General features: G+C 48.6%; 1 protein-coding gene and 1 long non-coding RNA gene across 2 annotated transcripts in view; one reads left to right on the top strand and one right to left on the bottom strand.

Moving 5' to 3' along the window:
* The window catches only part of DNAAF5 (dynein axonemal assembly factor 5), a 46,831-nt gene that overhangs the window by 8,252 nt on the left and 18,192 nt on the right, over positions 1 to 20,387 (top strand). The window contains exons 3-6 of the mRNA XM_038539714.1: positions 3,719 to 3,843; positions 4,184 to 4,302; positions 15,442 to 15,674; positions 16,700 to 16,912. Coding sequence (XP_038395642.1) covers positions 3,719 to 3,843; positions 4,184 to 4,302; positions 15,442 to 15,674; positions 16,700 to 16,912 — 690 coding nt within the window. The remainder of the gene's footprint in view (positions 1 to 3,718; positions 3,844 to 4,183; positions 4,303 to 15,441; positions 15,675 to 16,699; positions 16,913 to 20,387) is intronic.
* Positions 18,246 to 20,387, bottom strand: part of LOC111096243 — a 47,478-nt gene continuing 45,336 nt past the window's right edge. Inside the window, exon 10 of the long non-coding RNA XR_005360689.1 lies at positions 18,246 to 19,525. This is a non-coding gene — a long non-coding RNA (uncharacterized LOC111096243). The remainder of the gene's footprint in view (positions 19,526 to 20,387) is intronic.

Below are 20,387 nucleotides of genomic sequence, written 5' to 3'. Positions count from 1 at the left end.
CCTGATAAAGCCAGGCTCAGCAAACAGGAGGTTGGCTGGCCCCACCTGCCCCACTGCTGGTGGTCCAGCAGGCATCCAGGTCAGGCCTTAGGCATTTCTGAACACCTTGCCTCTGCCAGCATCCTAGTGATGCATAAAAATGGCAGGTCCTGCCCCAGCCCTTGCAGGGGACTCAGTCTAATGAGCTGTAAGGGCTTCATTTGTGCTGAGAAATGATGAGTATGGGGATAAAGGGGTGCATGAGGAGAGGAGACTGTTCCCCCATCAGTTCTGACTTTTTAGAATCTGTGGCATTGGATGCTATAAAGTACAGACCTGAGGGTGGAGTCCTGCCTGAGTGAACTTAAACAGGTATCAGAATTCTTTTTTTTTTTTTTTTAATATTTTATTTATTTATGAGAGACAGAGAGAGAGAGGCAGAGACACAGGCAGAAGGAGAAGCAGCTCCATGCAGGGATTCGATCCCAGGTCTCCAGGATCATGCCCTGGGCTGAAGGTGGTGCTAAACCGCTGAGTCACCTGGGCTGCCCAGGTATCAGAATTCTTGGGTCTAGTCAGAACATCATAAAAATGGAAGCCTGTGGCTCTATCAGAAGGGATACACTCTATGACTGTTTTTCTTAGAGCAGGTATGAAATTTCTACCACATCAGTAAAAGCATAACGTATGTGAGCACAGGGGAAGGGAGGTGCTGGGTGAGCTTTGCTTGTTGTGACCTCCCCTTCCTCTCTCCTTCTTCCCATCTTCTGCCCCCTGATATCAGGCTGAAGTAAGAGTAAAAAAAATACAGTGGCTGTAGTAAGTATTACACAGTATCTTTTTCAGATTGAAAAATAAAAATGTACAGATTCAGCTGAAGCCCCTTTTGCTAATTTGTCTTTTTTTTTTTTTGCTAATTTTTCTTTAACAGAATTTGAATACTCTATATTTGAAATAAAATTTGGTTTGTTATTAAAATATTGTGTCGATACTACTAAAATTTTTTTTATTTTAAGGATGAGGTTTACTTAAAGTGATGTAAGGTGCTTAAAATCCAAGGCCTTTGGTCAGCATGGGACAAGAGTGGTAGTCTGTGGAGCAACTTTGCATGAGACTGTTGTTTACACCCAGGTGCTGGGCAGAAAAATCCTGCTGCCTCCCCTGGCCCCCAAACACTAAAGTCCAAAATGCTCAAGCTCAAGGGAGTGAATTTTAGAAAGGTGATTTCCTCCAACGGGCTGTGCCCAGAGAGCTGCTTTCATGTCTTTGTGGACGGAATGAGAGCATTGGTCAGCTGATGAGTGCATCATTAGCATCTGCTGCGGGCAGGGCACATAAATAGATGGCCTCCTCATGAGAACTGGACATTTCACTCATCCTTCACTGAAAAAGCAAAGGTGAGATGTTCCAAGTTAAAGGAGGATGGAAAATTATCTTTTGTTTTTGTGTGCTGTTTTAAATGCATGGTGCATGTGTTTCCCTCTGGTTTTGCATGCTGATCTAGCAGGTTATATGTATGTGGATTCTCCAGCCCAATACCCCGCGATCCGTAAACCAAGAATTCTTAGCTTGTTTTGCTTTTTGTTTGTTTTTTTTTTTTTAATTGACAGATTTCCTGCTTAGTCAAACTGTTACATGGCAGCTCTGCTCAGTGGTGTTTTTCTGAACTGAGAGAAGGGGTAATTTGTCTCGTGATAATGGGGATAGACAGGTTTCTAGCGACACCAGCTTGAGGCTAGGGAGGCCTGTCTGTGTGGCTCAGGGGCCGCTTGGAGGCCAGCACTCCGGCTCTCCCAGCTCCCAAGTGGGAGACACATGAAATCTCCAACCTGCAAAAGAGCCCGGATCTTGGGAGACGTCAGAGTGACTGTCCTGGGTGTGGGGCCCTCCTGTTGTCCCAACATGTGGGTAGGGTGTCAGGGGAGAGCACAGCTGGACGCGTTCCCATCGGTCTCCCCAGCTGCCAGGATGCACCTTCTTGGAGGGCCCCGTGGAGTCTGGTCCTCCCCAGTCCCACCTTCCCCACAGAGGCCCCACTCACTCTACACGTATTCTGGCGCCAGGCTGGGTTGCAGTTGGATGCCTTTGTCCAACAGGCTCTTGAGTGACAGTAGCATGTGGTGTCGGCTGAGCTCTGAGTATGCTACCTATTGCAGGTACTTCTGCAATAAGAATGACCCTCGCGCCTCTTGCGACATTAGCTCTGAGGCACCTGGCTTCCTCAGCAACCCCTGAGGGCCTCTAGGATCACACAGGAGGACAACATGGAAAGACCACTCTATGCTAAATGTATCCTTGGTAGTGGAGTCAGCGTGGAGCTGTTGTGGGTGTCCAGTTGTTTCTGGGTACTTGGACTGCTAATCATGCATGTTTTCAAATTGTTGAAAGACTCTGAGATCTTTAGTTACAGTTTTGGTTGTTAATAGCATGCTTATGTCATTAATAATAACCATCCCTTTATTTCACATTGCAACTTTTTATTTTCAAACAAATAAATAATTTTAATTAATTTAATTAATTTAATTAATTTAATTCAAGAAGTTGCAATAGTAGCACAGAGCCTGAGGGCCCTGCTCCCAGGCTTCTTTGCCTCCCAGGACTGTTTTGTTTATGGTGGCACACAGGTGAATGAGCCAGGTGCCTGGTGCCTCCTGGATGTCAAGCATGGTGCCAGGTGCTTTCCCTCCTAGCCAGAAGCAAGTGGCACATGTCCTGTTATTCTCCCTTCTGGAAAATGAGAGAATGAGCTTCAGAGAAGTCAGCAGGGCCAGGTTCTGGGTGCACTCTGCTTGTCTAGCTGCCTTGCTAGAGCCAGGATTGAACAGCCCACCCCAAGTCCCAACTGCCTAAACATGCTGTACATGCTGCTGGTGCCCAGTCCCCTGACCTGGGAGCTGCTGGGGACATGGTTGCTATGGGTATGTTGCCCAGGGGACACTTCATATGAAGTCCCTGCAAGAGCTTCCCCTTCCATTGGCAGCCCCAGCCAACAACAGACACACACTGCAAGTGGTCAGGCCCCTGCCCGCAGTGGGACAACACTTGGTGTGGTGCCATTGCCTTCCCACGCTCCCCCAGGATCAGGCGGAGGTTGGGCCTCAGCTGAGCCACATCTCTGTTTGGCCTCTGCCCCATCCTACTTCCCTCCCATGAGGATTTAGGGTATCTAGATTCCTGCTTCAGGTTCAGCTCTCAGGGAGCTAGACCTTGGGCATCTCATTTGTTTTAAAGCTCGTTTCTTTCCTGCAGTGGGCTAAGTAGGTGGAGGCATGCACGTCACCTCAGCCAGCAGCAGGACTGGGTACGTCATGCTGGCTTCCCCAGGAGGCCCTGGATGGAGCTCCAGGACAGGAGGCCTTGGCGGTGTGGCCTCTGCAAGCTGACGTTTCCTGGTGGCTTGCCAACAGCCTATAAACACCCACGGTGAGAGAGCGGCCGGCCAGCTTCTTGGGGAGGCTCCCACACAGAAGACTTTGCATGTGCACCGCGTTGCCCTGGGCAGCACCATGGTCCAACTGTAGCTGGCAGAGGTTCAGGCCAGGCCCCAGGGATGCGGGCTTGCACCAACAAGACGAGGTGGCCCTGACCTCTTCTCTCCAAGCCCAAGTATGAACAGCAAAGCTGCTCCAGAACCTCAGGCTGGTGTTTGGCCAGGACGGCAGAGCTCAGGTTCATCACAGGGTTTGCATGGGAGGCAGGTGCTGCCCCGAGGTTACCTTCCTATTTCCTTTGCGTATAGGTGCGGCAGGCGGTGACCGGCGTGGTGGGGGGCTGGCTGCTGGACCTGCAGGACCGTTATTCCTTCTTTCACAAGCTCATCCCACTGTTGCTGAGCAGCCTTGAGGACGACATACCTGAAATCGCGTAAGTGGTGAAATGACACTGGTGGCCATGGTTCTAGGGAGCCTTCGGGCCTTCTGTTTTAAGAGGCTCAGAAGCCTTTGCTGTTGCAACTGCAGATTCCTTTGTTTTCTGGAACATCAGAGACTCCTCCTAAATGGTCACTGAGAGCAGTGGTTGTTGCTCTGCCTCAGAGTCTCTCCCAGAAGCTTACCTTGTCTCCTCTGTTGTATTTGCTGTGAGATCGTGGGCCACACGGAAGATTTCTGTGGTTTATAGTACTTAAAGAGACTTGGCGCCATGTCTGCCAGTCCCACCTGCCTCTGCAGGAGCTGCCTGCCCTGATATGTGTGTTGTGCTGCAGGCTCATGGCCACCAGCCTCTGGGAGAAGGTCGGCCTGCAGTGGCAGAGGGAAAACGAGGAGGACCTCAAAGACAAGCTCGACTTTGCCACTCCCCCTCCAGCCCATCACCCCTCACCAGGTGAGTGCGGCCTTCCCCAGGTCCGCCAGGGGGTGTTTGTACGTGGAGAGAGGCACTGTGGGCAGGATGCGTGTGCCCAGCCTCCAGTGTTGCTTAAGGCCAGGAGGATGCCTCTGTGGCTCCCTCTCCTTGGGCCAGCTTTGTTCTGAGGGACTGTGTGGGCTGCCACAGGGGTCCCAGGGCCACGCTCGACTGTGAAGTACTGGTGGTGGCAGGAATTTTAGAAACAGGTAGTGCTTTGTCACTTTACAAGAAAACCTACTATAAGAGTTGTCCAAAATGCAGTCACAGAGAATATACACCCAGGTCGCAGGTAGGATGCAGCCCTCACGATTCTGGATGAGGTGCACCTCCCATCTTTCCCTGCCTTGCCGTGAGCAGGCGTGTGGTGTCTACAAGTGCTCACCTGAGTCACATCTGAGTGGTGTTTGCGAGGAGCCCACCGGAGCCGGCCCCTCCTCCTTGCCCCACAGACCTGCACACTTTTGTTTTCTCTGTTCTGAAACCACTTTCTTGTGGGTCTCCCAGTTGCAGTCATCTATCTTGCCATACCTCTTCTTAAAACAAAATGCTGATGATGTACATGCCAGCAGGGGCCTAAAGCAATAAAGATGCACCCTGTCCAATGACCGTGGCTGTGTGAGACTCCAGCCAAGACCCCGCAGACTGTGAAGATAGCAGGGAGACAAGCACTTGGAGTCTCTATTTGGTGTGACGCTAACTCTGAGGCCAGCAAAGGAGCTCCTACTCCCTCTTAAGTTTGTGAATCCAATGGCTGTAATTCTTTCTGGTCAGCGTATCTTCTGATCCAGCTTCGCCTCCCACACTGCACGGTTGGTATAAGGGGAGATCACATGTATTTTAGAAAAGGTACAAAAATGAGTTGCTAGTAAGGATTTTTCTGATTTAGTAAAGTCTGACAGTATAACATCTTAGTCATAAATATTGCTGTGATTTTATTTTCTAACACACCCTTGTTGCCTGTGAGGAAAGAGAGTTCTGAGGGGGATTCCTGCCACTCCTTGTGCGCCCGTCTGCTGCCTGGAGGCGATGTCTCGCTGCTCAGCCCTAGCGACAGACCGTGCACTCTGCTTACTTATGGGCAGTCCTGGCTGGGTTCTCACCAAGGTTAGGATACGGTGGCTGTCCTCAGTTGTGAGGTCCAGGTTGCCTCCCTCCCTGGTCCTGGACACAACCTTCTGTTCTCTGCTGTGAGCTCTCCACGGGTCACGTGGTCTGCACCTACAGGGCTGTCTTCATGCTGAGGGGACATTTTTGTCTGGTGCTGGTATGGCATTGGGTCTTCTCCCAGGTTACATGAGGGGGGCATAGGGGCACAGCAGGCTGGCAGTGAAGGCTGATCCTGCTTCCAAGGCTGTTTTAAATCTGAGCAGAATGAATGTAGAATTAGTGGTAATCATGTTAGCAGGGTAGGAGCACCTGGGCAGCCTAGTTGGATGGGTGTCTGACTCTTGGTTTGGGCTCAGGTCATGATTTTGGTCTTGGAATCAAGCCCCACGTTGGGGTTTCTGCTCAGTGAAGTCTGCTAGTCCCTTTCCCTCTGCCCCTCCCCCTGCACATGTGCATACTCTCTCTCTCTAAAATAAATAATCTTCCCTTTAAGAAAACAGGATAAGCACTAGATTTCGTTAAATTGCTGGCATCTTCTAAAATTATTTCTTTAAACTGAATTTTAAATCTCAGCTTTCAGATTCTTTTTACGCCATTTCACACATCAGACTTCATCAGCAACCTCCTCAGAACCTTGCCACCGGCCACCAGCTTCACCACGCACATGGCCCTCCTGCCACCACCCCCCCTCCCCCCGCTCTGCCACCTGCCTCTCCTTGAGTCCTGCAATGTCCCCCATCCCTATCCACACTGCAGCCCCAAGAGATGATTTCTGACAGTACCCCTCACCCTTTGAAGATAGTTTGACAAGCACATCATTGCATAACCCCCACTCGTTAAGATCTGGGGCATTCTATAGGCGCCCCTCTGGCCGAGGGGGAAGGATGTTTGGATCATTTCCAGGCTTTGGTGATTTTGAATCAAAGGTGAAAGGGTGAACTAAGCACTTGCGTACAGTCTTTGAACTATGTCCACTGTCTCAGTTAAGCCCCAGGGAGTGGGATTGCAGGTTGTGTGGTCACTGCCGTGAGCTGGTTGCTGCCATCCCCTCCTCTCTGCGGCCTCACCTGCCTGGGGCAGATTCCCATCAGCACACGCGGTGTCAGGCCTGTAGTGACTCGTCTGAACTCAGCATCTGTCCTGCATCATGCCATGTGCTTGTCCACATACCTTCTTCACTCAGTGTCTGTTCAGACTTTTGTCCATGTTGAACTGATTTGTTTATGATCTTATTATGGAGTTTGGAGAATTCTTTCTACATTCTGGGTACACCCTCTGTCGGATCTGTGTTCTGTAACACTATTAGGCCAGGTTCCCTCTGAAGTCCCCAGCTTACCTACAGCTGGTGGCCCTGGGGGGGCCCACTCCCCTGTCGCTCTGACTGACGTAGGAGATCACTCCCCTCCTGCTTCACGTGTCTCTCACTTCTTGTCCCTGACACCATGCTTCTCTGAATGGATGGATGGATGAATTTGGGGAGGTGCACAGCTTACTGCTGATGGGCCTGTGACCTGTCCAGTCAGGGTCCGGTCAGCACACTGGGACAGAAGTCTAAATCAAAGCCCATCCCTGCTTTGCTCAGAAAACAAGGTGCATGTAGCATAGAACATCATCTGTCTCCACATGGTTTGCCATTTGCTTGACAAATGCAAGTTTCCTGTTCCCACATGGAAATAAATCTCTGCTTTTAAAACCTAGCTGCATGTTAGGAAGATCGGAAGGGCGTCATGGACTGTCCCCCAGGTCAGTCACTCACTGAACTAAGTGCTCTTCTCAGGCAGAAGTCAAGTTCATGCTTGAAGAGATCTGCCCATCCGTCGCGCCCTCTAACCGCCTGCAGCAGGATCGGGTAATGACAGTGGGTTCCGGAGTCCTTTCTGCTGGAAATTATCCTCCCGTTAAAACTGTTTTCCTTGGTGACGCTTGAGTGAACTGGGAAGCACCTCTTCTTAATGGTGAATGGCTTGCCAGATCTTTTGACACAAGAGAATAGAGTTGGGTTTTTTTACCCATTTTAGAAATAAGCGGAGTTCCGTTTGAATAACTGCCATTGTGATGTAGATCGCTTTTTTATGCCCTTCAGGGCTTTCGTGCTCTCTTGAGAGCTCAGACCTGCTCTGCTTGTCTGTTTCATCCAAGTATTTGGAGAGGTGGGAGTTGTCAGAAAAGTTTCTCGTTGTGCAGAGAGATGGGGGATGGGGTGTGGATTTGCACTGGGGGGAACTAAATGAGGATCCATGGTGTGGAACATTACCCACCCCCCCAAGCTAGCTCTGGGTGCTGGGGAGAAGGGTAGCTCCCCATTTAGTGCTATAGGAAAAGGATGGGGTCCCCCCACTCAGAGGCTGCAGGCCTACCTGGTTTTCTCCTTATCGTGCCCAAAGGGTGGAGTGGCTTGTCCACAGGCAGTGAGTCAAGACCAGCACCCACCTGAGCCAGATTCAGATTCTACATGGTGACCCTCCCTTCCACCCTTCCCATTGCCCCCTGCCCCCTGTGCCGAGGGGCCTCCATTTCTTTGAGGAGTTCAGTCTCTGATTGTTTCTGAGACACCTCCACTTTGCAAACAGCTGGAACCTTGTGCAGAATACCCAGAATCCTCCTTCCTATTTGTGGTGGTTTATAAATACACAGTACAGGGTAAAACTGTTGATCTCTTTTTCTGCTTGCAGTGAAATTCCCTTTAGCCTAAGTGTGCAACAACGAAGTTCATTTACCATTCCACATGCTTCTGGCCCAGCTTAGTGCTTTGTGGTGACCTCTCCTTGAGTTAAAACACAGGCACAGTGGGTGGTGCTCTGCCCATCTGCAGACCCCATCGCTCCCCCGGAATCAAGACTCATCTCAGGCTGCTGCTGCCTGCACCTGGGGCATCACCTGTAGACTTGGCAACCCCTGGGGGGGGGGGCACACACTCCTCATGACAGCGGGGGCTGCACAGGGCATATGGGGGGGTACTTAGGGCTGCCTTGTAGACATCCACGCAGATCAGTGATAAAGCCCCAGCTGAGCTGATTGGAAAAATGACCTTGGAATGAGGGCACCTTAAGAGAAAAACAGCTCACCTGAGCTTTGAGCAAGGGCGTGAACTTTGACTCTTAGACCTGAGTGGTCACAGCTCCCAGAGCTTCTCTGTCCCCTGTGGACACAGGCTGAGTCTTGACACCCAACTGGCTATGATCTTCCTTTCCAGCCCACCTTTACAAACAGTATCTCCTCCTTAGGTGACATAGGATTGTTGCATTGCTCTTGACATTCGCTGTCCGTTTCTACCAAAGTTAAGCAATTCTCTGTTGCTATCATATTTAATTTTGTTTCAATAATGAAAACAAATTGGCTTTACGAGTATTTGTGTCTGGTCTGCTTGTTCTAAGGTTGAGCAAGCCTTGTAACCGCAGCTGGTTCTGTGGGGCTGAGCCAGCACATTGAGCCGTCCCTGCCCCTCTGCCAGCTCGTCCACTTGAGCTGTCTTTGCATGCTTGTTGCTTGCGGAAGTACTGCAATTATGTTTTCAAAGAAAAGATGAGTAGATAGAGGCTGAGTTGTAGTCTGGACTCTGGACATAAGAAGTTAATCATCGCTCAGGCCTCCGGCACTTCCTCAGATTACAGGACAAACAGAAACATTGACCTTGTGTTGTTTCCCAAAATCAGCAGTAATCACATCTTGAAAGGAATGAACATGGGGAAGGAGAGCCCTCACATGTTGCTGGGGGGGAAGACAAAACAATGCAGACACTTTGGAAGAGAGTTCAGGAGCTTTCTTGAAGCTTTAAATGTGCACCTTCCATGTGATCATGTGGTCCCGCTGTCCCACCCCAGGTAAACATTTGACAGAGATGAAAACTGCCCCTCCTCCGACGTGTGCGCGCATGTTTACAGCAGCATCATTCATGTATCCTCAAAGTGGGAACAGCCCAAGGCCCACCAGATGGTGCCTGGATCAACAAGTTATGTCTGTCCCCGCCATGCAGCGGTACTCAGCCACAAACAGGAATGAGATTCTGACACATGCTATAACATGAATGAATCTCAGAAACATGTTTAGTGAGAAAGCTCCTTCATATGAGATCTCTAGGAAAGATGGAACCGTAGGGAGGGAAAGCAGGCTCATGGTTCCTTAGGCACAGGTAAGGGGTTGACTGCAAGCAGCTTGTGGCCCCCATACAGCAGGAGAACCCCGAGACTGAGTCGACTCAGCTCACAGGGTTAAAAGTGGCATCTAAAACACATAGATCACATCTCAGTAAAACTGTTTCTAAGAAACTTGCAGAAACACTTGGGTGGCTCAGTGGTTTAGCACCTGCCTTCAGCTCAGGGTGTGATTCTGGGGTCCTGGGATCGAGTCCTGCATCAGGCTCTCTGCATGGAGCCTGTGTCTCTCCCTCTGCCTGTATCTCTGCCTCTTTCTTCTGTGTCTCTATGTCTCTCATGAATGAATAAATCTTTAAAAAAAAAAAAACAAACAAACTTACAGAGGCTCTGTGCCAGTGGTCTGTTGGTGCATTCAGCGAGCATTTCCTGGGGGCTTCCCGCCCCACAATGTGGAAGACTCGATGGACCCTTCCCTGCACAGGGCTCAGTCTCCAGGGACAACCCTCATTTGATGAGCCTTGAAGCTGCTGCACCTTGAGGATATGGGTGCCCATGACGCCTGGGAAGACTGGCATCCTAACAGCAGGCTTTCCAGAGGGTCACATCTGAGTTGAGCATCTGGAATATGGGAGCTGCTGAGGATAGGGCCGGATCAGGGGCTGCCCTGGCCATAGGCTGCCTCTCACCTGAGGCCTATCTTGGGGCATGAATCTCCGTGCTTGGCCACCTGATGTACCCCGTCATTGTAAGCCATCTTTCCTCATGTATCTAAATTTGTTTCTGGATACCAGGAAGATCCTTATCCGTTTATACCTCATGTTCTGTTTACTTTGTTCATGTATTCACAAGGAAGCTGTGTTGGGATACACACATACTCAGAGGGAGCAAGAAGATTTACTTCTCTAAAACTGATGATTTTGAAAATTACTGCTTTGAAAACTCCTAGGTACCAGTTGTTTGAATTTGCCTTAGGAACTGAGCAGTTGAATCAGCCTGGTATTCACTGTCCCCATCTGTGTCAAGCATGGCCTTGACCAAAATGTAAAAACGGAAACACCTGTTATCCCCTTGCCAGAAGCTCTCCTAGGATTAGGAATGGCTGCTGCAGCTCATGAGTGCAAGGGTCAAAGCTGTAGATGCTCACTGTGGAAGCCGCCTGTGTCCCTGCTGCTAGTGGACACCCTGTGTACCGGGAAGATCTGCCGCCACTAGAGCTGCCCCACATGTGCCACGGGGAGAGTGACAGGAGCAGCGGGGCACCAAGGTGTGTGTCATTTCTGGGTGTGGGCGGCAGGAGCAGTGTACCTGTCTACATTTCCGGGCTATCTCCCCGGCGCCTTGTTGGTGGGGAGCAGTCATGGAACCACAGGCAGGGTGGGGTCCCTAGGCAGCCTAGCTCTTTATTCTTTTGGAACTACTTGGTTGGTTGTTTTTTAACTTTGTTTTTACATTACATATTTTGGAAAGTAAAAAATATTTTAAGTAGTGCTGAGTTCATATCCTCTTGTGTGCAAATAAGTATGTGGAGGTAGAGGTGTGCAAGTAGATAGAGGTAGATGGTGCCGGCTTCCTGCATTTCAGGACACCCAAGCATGGCCTCTGCCTCTGACCGTTTTTAGGATTTGTCCAAGTTAAGTTATCAGAAATATACAAACAGACTTAGACCCAAAGATGATCATCATAGTGTTAATTATAATACTGAGAAATTGGAAACACTCAAGTTCATAAATTATAATGCTCTGTTCTGTTAGCTACTTAAAATCATACCCTGGATTCCCAAGAATTCTTCTGGTGCAGCATTGAAAGGCACCAGTGATGGGAATGCTCTCTGCCTTCAGGACAGTGCCACTGGGCCATGTGTGGCTACTGAGCACTTGAAATGTGCTTAATGGGACCAAGAAACTGGATTGTGATTGATTTAAGCTCAATGAACTTTAGTCATGTGTAGCTACCATGCTGGAAAGTGCAACTCTGGAGCCTATCATGGGGTGGGGGGTAGTCAGTGTATGAAGTTTAGGAGACCACAGTGTGTGTCAGAGCTGTTCCACAGCCCTGGACAACAGTAAATGAGCAGGCATTGTCACTTGATTCGCAGAAACAGGCAGCAGCCCGATGTGGCTTCTGGGCCATAGTTTGCCGACTCCAGGTTTAAAGGAATATTGTCATTTCTGCTCCATTAAATACTACAGGAAAATAGTCCTCTAGGCCTCAGAACACAGATATAGTAAGGCCGTGTGTTTCTTTGAAAATAGCTCATAGGCCCTACTGTCACCAGCTGCCCTGTGTCATGTCCTCTCATCTAACAGACTTTCCACAGTAGATACATAATCAGGAAGAAAAGTATTGTTTGTTTGCTTTTGGCAAAATTATACAAGCTCACTTAAACAGCCAACATAGAATCATTGGAACTAATTTTCTAATATAGCATAGAAGTAGAAAAGTAACAGGAAAAAAACTGAAAATTAGATCCTGTGGTATAAACTGTTGTTTTGCTAAAACATACCTTTAAACTCTGACCTCTCATGATTTCATTTCTATCTCTAGATTTTTTTATTAATTCTTAAGATTCTATTTTAATTGCAGTGAACTAACATACAGTGTTATATTAGATTCAGGTGTACAATAGGGTGACTCAACACTTTATACATCACCCAGTGCTCATCACACAGTGCAGTCCTTCATCCCCATCTAATATGTCACCCATCCCCCTCCCACCTCCCTTCTGGTCACCATCAGAAGGTGACTTTGTTCTCTAGAGTTAAGAGTCGATTTCTTGTTTGTTTCTTTTTTTCTCCCCTTTGCTTATTTGTTTTATTTCTTAAATTCCACATCTGAGTGAAATCACGTGGTATTTGTCTTTCTCTGACTTATTTCACTTCACATGATAACCTCTAGTTCTATTCGTGTCATTGTAAATGGCAATATTTCATTCTTTATCACTGAGTAATATTCTAGTGTGTATGTATATGCATACATTACATCTTCTGTATCCATTAACAGTTGGTGGACACCTTGGGTGCTTCCATAATTTGGCTATTATAAATAATTCTGCTATAAATATGGGTGTGTGTGTCTCCCATTGAATTATTATTTTTGTAGGGTCTTTTGGTAAATGCTGGATAGCTCTATTTTAATTTTTGAGGAACTTCCATACTGTTTCCAGAGTGGCTGCACCAGTTTGCATCCCCACCAACAGTGTAAGAGGGTTCCGCTTTCTCTGCATCCTTGCTGATGCCTGTTGTTTCTCTTCTTGATGCTAGCCATTCTAACAGATGTGAAGTGATAATCTCATCGTGGTTTCAATTGGCATTTCCTTGATAATGAGTGATGATGAGCATCTTTTCAGGTGTCTATTGGCTACCTCTCTGTCTTCTGCCCATTTTTTAATTGGCTTATTTGGGTTCAGGATCTTGAGTTTTATCAGTTCTTTATATATTTTGGATAGTAACTCATAGTCAAAGATGTGATTTGTAAATATCTTCTCCCATTCCGAAGGTTACATTTTAGTTTCTGCTGTTTCATTATTAGTGTATGCAACAGGTTTCTGTACATTGGTTTTGTATTCTGTGACTTTACTGAATTCATGTATCAGTTGTAGTAGTTTTTTGGTTTTCTACATAGAGTATCATGTCACCTGCAAATAGTGAAAGCTTTACTTCTTCCTTACAATTTGAATGCCTTTTATTTCTTTTTCTTGTCTGATTGCTGTGGCCAGGACTTCCAGTACCATGTTGAATAAAAGTGGTGAGAGTTGGAATCCTTGTCTTGCTCCTGATCTTAGAGGAAAAGCTCTCAGTTTTTCCCCATTGAATGTGTTAGTGGCGGGGTTTTCATAGATGGCCTTTATTATGTTGCTGTATGTTCCCTCTAACCCTACTTTGTTGAGGGTTTTTACCATGAATGGATGTTGTGCTTTGTCAGATGTTTTTTCTGCATCTGTTGAGAGGATCATATGGTCCTTATCCTTTCTTTTATTAATGTGATGTATCATGTTGATTGATTTGCAAATATTGAACCACCCTTGCAGCCCAGGAAGAAGTCCTACTTCATCATGGTGAATGAGGTTTGTTGTTGTTTGTTTTTTTTTTTTTTTTTTTAGAGAATAGCAAGCAGCATGAGGGGAGCAAGGGGAGGGGCTGAGGGAGAAAGAAGGAGAATCTTTTTTTTTTTTTTTTTTTTTTTTTTGAAGGAAGGAGAATCTTAAGCACGTTCTATGTCTAGTGTAGAGACCAACATGGGACTCAATCTTATGACCCTGAGATCATGACCGGAGTCAAAATGAAGAACCATATGCTTAACCAACCAAGCCACCCAGGGGTCCCATGAGTTCTTTAATATGTTATTGGATTCGGTTTGTTAGTATTTTGTTGAAGACTTTTGTATCCATGTTCATCAGGGATATTAGCCTATAGTTCTCTTTTTTTGTGTGGAGTCTTTCTCTGGTTTTGGTATCAGGGTAATACTGGCCTCATAGAATGAATTTGAAAGTTTTCTTTCCATTTCTATTTTTGGAATAGTATGAGAACAGAGTTTTGAATTTTAGTTATTTGACAAGCACAATCGGGGAGCAGCAGGGAGAGGGAGAAGCAGGCTCCCTGCTGAGCAGGGAGCCCAACTCAGGGCTTGATCCCAGGACCCTGAGATCACAACCCAAGGCAAAGGCAGATGCCCAGCTGACTGAGCCACCCAGGCACCCCTAGAGTTTGAATTTTTAAAATCAAAATCTTTGAAGCCTTTTTTGTAGAAAGTGACAAACATTCTAAAATATATGGAAATGCAGAGACCTAGGGCATCCAGAACTTTGACAATGAAGAGCAAAGTTGAAAAGCTAACACTTCCTTTTTGAGAGAATCTACAGAGCAAGAACATAGTACTCCAGACTGTGTGGGGTCAGCATACAGACAGGCAGTAGGAGGGAGGTCAAGCATTCAGAATAGATGCCTACATATGTGGACAACTGATCTCAGATAGGTTCCATGACAGTTCACTGGAGAAAGGATGTCTTTCAACATTGATCACTAAAAATAAACTTCAAAAACAATCTGATTTCTTAGTGGGCAGAAAGATTTTTTAGGGCACATCGCCAACAAAGATATAAATACGCACATGAGAAGCTGCTCCATGTCATTAGAAAGTGAGCATGAAGCCACAGCAAGCACCACGTATCCTGTCAGTGGCTTTCGCTGAGGACTGGCCACTCAAGCACAGGTGAGGACACGGAGGAGCTGAAGTCCCTGCCCAGGTGTGGGGACATGACAGTACAGCCCCCTTGGGAAAACCGCTTGGCAGTTCCTTCAATCAAATGCCACCTTCCGTGGAACCCAGTGGACACAGCCACAGGTACTCACCTGCGGGAGCAGCCACGGTATCCATATAGACTTACATGTGGTACTTGTCTCAGATTCTTTGGCAACAGCCCAGCCCAGGAAGGCATGCTGACACACGATTGACCCTGGATCATTGTGGGGAGAAGGGAGCTGGGCAAACCGAAGTGTGAACCACACAACTCTGGCCAGAGAGGGTACGTCTGTAGTGACAGGAAGCAGATCCAGTTGCCTGGGCAGGCAGAGAGCCCTGGAAGTGCTACAGGGGCACAGGAGGCTTTGGGCATTGGGTGCATCTGCATCCTGATTACAGTGGTGGTTTACAGGTGTGTCCATGTGTCAAAACTTACCAGATTAGGCACTTAGTGTATTCTATTGTGTGTCACTTATGCCTCAGTCTGTACGAAAATTTGAAGCTAAATTAGAACAATGTGGCTTCATTTCTGCTCTCAGAGGTGGTTTACATTTTTAAGATTTCAAAATGAAACATGTAGGTGTCCCTTAAACCAGGGACACATGATGAATCAGCTTTCCCAGGATTCACGGAGGTTTTATTTGTGAACTTCCTGTCTTATTCTTTCTACCACCAGAGAATCGCCCTGTGTTGGGCTGTCGGGAGCTCGTCTTCAGAAACCTCTCCAAGATCCTTCCTGCCATCTGTCATGACATCACCGACTGGGTAGTAGGAACCAGGGTGAAGGCTGCACAGCTGCTGTCAGTGCTGATGCTCCACGCCGAAGACCACATCACGCAGCACCTGGAGGTTATCCTCAGAACCCTGCAGCGGGCATGTGCTGATGAGGACAGGGCTGTGGTCAGCAATGTGAGTTGCCTTTTACTGGTCACGTTCGTTGAGCTGTAGCTTATAAGTTATAATGTTCACCTATGTGAGGTCACTGTCTGCTGGTTTTGATCAATGTGAGCCGCCATAGAACTGCCACCACAGCTAAGATAATGTTCACGTCTCCCTGAGATCCCCTTGGGTCTTGGCATCCTCCCCACCCTCTGCCACCCCTACTCATGGGCCGGTCAACCCAGATCTGTTTTCTCTCAACACTAGCAAGCGATGGCTCTGTACAGGTGGATTGCACAAGCCTGTCAGCCTTACCTTTGACACACTTGTCCCTGCGAGTCTCACTTGGGCAGGCAGGACACCTCCCTGGCTCTGGTGGCCCTCGCATGCCCACAGACTCCTGGCCCAGCATGTGACAACCGGCATCTTCTTGCTTGGTGGTGGCTGGTTCTCACTGCCACCCACCACGTGGCTAGCTGTTAGCATCACCACGTGCATAGGTAGAAGCAGGTGAGCCTCAGCGGGGTTTGCTTCACTTGTCCTGTCTGCCCCATGAGCTCAGCTGGTGGGCACCTTTACTGAGCAACAGGCCATTGGGCCTCACTCTGGATGCGCATGGGCATGCTCACTCCTGCCCAGAGGACATGTCATGGGGCCCATGACAGCAGCCTGGCACAGTGGGGGATATCCCTATATTATGTCACTGGGGGATGTTGTATAAATGGAGTCATGCACTATGTATCCTTTAGAATTGGCTTTTTTTAGTCATCCTAATGCCCTGAGGCGCACTGTTATGATGCAGAGTGGTGCCCACAGCATGGCACTGCCAGCATGTAGCCATTTGTTCATAACAAGCCTAGGTCACTGGCAGCACTTGAGGGGCATGAAGCCCTGCCAGGACTTGGCCTTCCTGGGAATCAGAACCCTGCAGAAGCTAAGGGCCAGGGGGACTTCCTATTGCACACACACAAGGCTGGCTGTGGTGGGCTGGGAGCCCCACAGGCAGATGCACAAGTGCCCGGGGCATCCCGTCAGCTTCTTGCCTTCTCTCACAGTGCATCAGATCTGCAGAGCTGGTTGGAGTGTTCGTCAGCCCAGAAGTGTTTCTGAAGCTGATCTTATCCACGCTGAAGAAGTCACCCTCCCCCGCCGGCCTCCTGGTCCTCGCTTCTATCATCCGAGGCTGCCCTAGGGAGGCCCTCCAGCCACACTTGAAGGTCATTGCCACGGAGCTGGCCCAGCCCCATGTCTGTCAAGGATCTGAAAATGTAAGCTGTGGGAAGGGAGGCAGGCACAGTGCATCATGAGGTTGACCCTCTACACAGGGAAGGTGGGTGGCGCCCCCTGCCTGAGGCTGTTAGTACATACCTGTTGATCATTATTAGTAGATAGGGCAGGGGTTGGGCCTGCACAAGGCCCACGGCCAGGGTACCACCACTGACACCATCTTGTCTGGGGACCTGCCTGCTTGCTGCCTCCTTCTACTCTGTCCAGTCAGCGGTCATTCATGTTAAAACTAAACACATGGAAAATGCAGGTCCTGCTTCATGCCAGCCACCTTCCATGTGCCCAGTGGCCACCGTGCAGGACAGTGTGGGATAGGGTGAGGGATGGGCTATGGGGCCACAGCGTCCTTTCCCACCCCCGCTCTTGGTCCTCAGCCTATCACCACGAACTGGCTCTTTACTTGTGTACCTCAGCATTGTCATCACGTGCTCAGAACAAGCAAGCAGATGGCTGGGAAATGGGTGTGGGATTCTGTACACAGTTACTACATACTCGCTTTATTCTACATCGAAGCAGTTTGGGTAGCTAGGCTTAATCGTTTGGAACAATTTATAATTGGGTGCAATTGAGAAAAAGATAAGGACTTTGTTTTTGTTTGGCTGTGACAGTCACTAGGCCCTCCTGCTCCTCTGTAAGGAACGGGGGTCTGTGCCCCCTGATTGTCCCCTGTGGCGCAGGCCTGGGGACAGCACTTGGGGCTGGCCCAGGCAGGGGTGGGGGACCAGCTATGTCTTCAGACACGGACGAGTGTTGGGACGGACGGGTGCTGGGACGCATCCTACTTGGGCTCGGTTGATCCTTCTCCGGCATCAGGTGACAAGGTGGTCCCATCACAGCTGTGAATCTGCTCGCAAGGCGGCATGAGACGTGGCAGGTGGGAGGTGGGGCTGAGGTCTCAGAGGGGAGTGTTGATGAGCCATTCTCCCTGACCCCGGTGCTTTTGACACGGTTCACCTTTTCCGAAACCTGTTTTTAACATAATTGTCAAACCCACATGAATTCTGCATTTTTACTCAGGGTGGTCTGGTAATGATTCTGATTCCTCTACATAGATTTGTGAACCAGCTCTCTGTTTCCTGAAAGGCTAAATTTGAAATTTTGTGCACGTGTTTAAATAGAGATCTACAAATTTTATGGGAAAGAAAATATTTCATATTTTAGCGTCATGTATAGAAAAATCTATTTTTTTAAGGTTTTATTTATTTGAGAGAAAGACAGAGATAGCAACAGAGCACATGAGTGGGGAGGAGATGGAGAATGGAGAAGCAGGTTTCCTGCTGAACAAGGAGCCCAACCCCGGCGGGACTCAACCCCACCCCAGGACCCTGGGATCATGACCTGAGCTAAACGTAGACACTTTACCCACTGAGCTACCCAGGCGCCCCTACAGAAAAATTTAATCCCTTAATCCATGAAGTTCAGATTATGTATTTGGCTCTTCATCTTCCAGAGGTTTTTTGAGGACGAATTTCTACATTGATGTTGTTTTGTTTTTCTTTGTTTTGTTTTGTTTTGTTTTGTTTTCTGTAGGCTCCACACCCAGTGTAGAGCCTGTTGTGGGGCTTGATCTCACGACCCTGAGATCATGACCTGAGCTGAAATCAAGTTGGTCTCTCAACTGACGGAGCCACCAAGTGCTCCTGTAGTGGTGTTTTAAACAGCATGATCATGCTTAGTGTCTCATCAGATGTGTTCCAGGCTCAGGCCAAGGAACCAGCCATAGGGAAAACCGGAGATGCCCATTTCCTCACAGACTCAGACATTCAGCAAAGGCAGTGAACACTCAACTTTAGGCAAAGGCTCCAGATGCAGTCCTTTTTCCCCTGCAGCAGGAAGGAAACAGCATGAGCTTCCTGCCATCATTCCCCAGGAGCTGGGAGGACCAGCTGCTGACATCTTTTGAGAAAAAACTGAAGGGTAGAAACTCCAGCATCAACCAGACAGAGGCTCCCTGAGGCTGCATGCCGGCTGCTGCAGGGCCTGGTAGTGGCAGGTGCCTCCCCAGGTGTGTCTGGCCAGCGCCGCACCTGGGGCTAAGCTGAGGGAATCCGATCCTTTCCTTTGAAATATTTGTTTTGTGACATGTAACTGAGCTGAGGAAATTGTTTGATACCGTAAGGGTAACTCATTTATTCCTGTTGAACAAACACAAACCATGATGAGTGCAGGGGCGTGGTCACCGTAGAAATGTCAGCCTCTAGCACTTTCTGCCATAAAGTTTCGACAACCTCAGATGACACTTTCAGGAGCAGGAGCTAAGATGTCATTTTGGAAACTCGCCTCCGCTGTGCCTTGGTCTCCCTCTTGAGGTGCAGGTGGAGGGGAGGGGAATGTTCTCTGCTTTGATATAAACAAATCTGTGAATGCCAAGGCCAAGATTCCCAGAGATGGTGCCACACTTCCTACAGAAGGGCACATGTAGAAAAGCACGCAGCTCCTTGCAAGGTCCAGTGCACCCCAAGACAGCCAGCCTGAGCTGATGTCGGCATGCATCTCAGGAGCTGAGAGTGACGCTCTGTCAGTGGTTACTCTAGGCCGTTCTGGAGATGAGCTGAAACCATGTCCTCAGACACTTGGTGACTGCCCACCTAGGCCTAAAAGAGATCGGGGCATGGAACAAGTGAGAATGTGAATTAAACACTAGTCTGGCTTCCCAGGGTTGCTGCACGTGAGCAGCCAGGCAAGCGTGAACCACACTCCTCTGTGATCCAGTGTGAATTCTTTGTTTGAAATCTCATGATTTATATCATTTGTGCATGAGCCCAGAACTCCTCCAGAATTGCCTTTGGACTTGTTCCCATTAGTGAAACCGCCTGAGTGCACACCTCCTGCCCTCTGCGTCGTGCTCCTGTCCCATCCTCTCTGTCCTTTGTGAAACATGCGTGAGGCACACATGGAGGGACGTATGAGAAGCACGGGGTGGGGCACGGGCATTAAGGAGTTCTGCTCCATGGTTGATGAAGCTGAGGTCTGGGAGACGAGCGGCTGAGTAGACCTGGCTGAGGCACCCGCCGTGTCACCCCCATCCATCAGGAGGCATGTCCTGAACCGCAGAACTTTTATTAACTTTTATTAAAACTCATTATTACAGAAAGACTCAGAAATGGTCAGCAGTAGAGAAAAGAGCAGAATGAGCCCCCGCATGCCCCCACCCAGCCTCTGCAGCCACGGGCTCTGGCGCGCCCATCCTGTCCACCGTCCTCCACCTTGTCTATTACCCTTGGGGGCAGGTTGGGAGGGATGGGTGTTTGCATGTGGATCCAAGATGCCCTGTTTCCCTTGTGAATTTTATGGGATGTGTGGCTCATGCATAAGACCTGCTTTAAACATTAACTGAGAGACTGCTAAGCAGTTCTTTCTTGGGCTATGTTGTTTTCCCTGGAAAAGAAAACTGAAAGTTTTCCCATGAAAGAAGGCACTCCTGTGGTCCATGCTTTCTGATCCATGGCACTAGTG

Source organism: Canis lupus, chromosome 6 (assembly GCF_011100685.1).
Source record: "Canis lupus familiaris isolate Mischka breed German Shepherd chromosome 6, alternate assembly UU_Cfam_GSD_1.0, whole genome shotgun sequence".
NCBI classification, from domain to species: Eukaryota; Metazoa; Chordata; class Mammalia; order Carnivora; family Canidae; genus Canis; species Canis lupus.
Note: the sequence above shows the minus strand (reverse complement) of the source record. Positions and strands in the feature narration are given on the sequence as shown.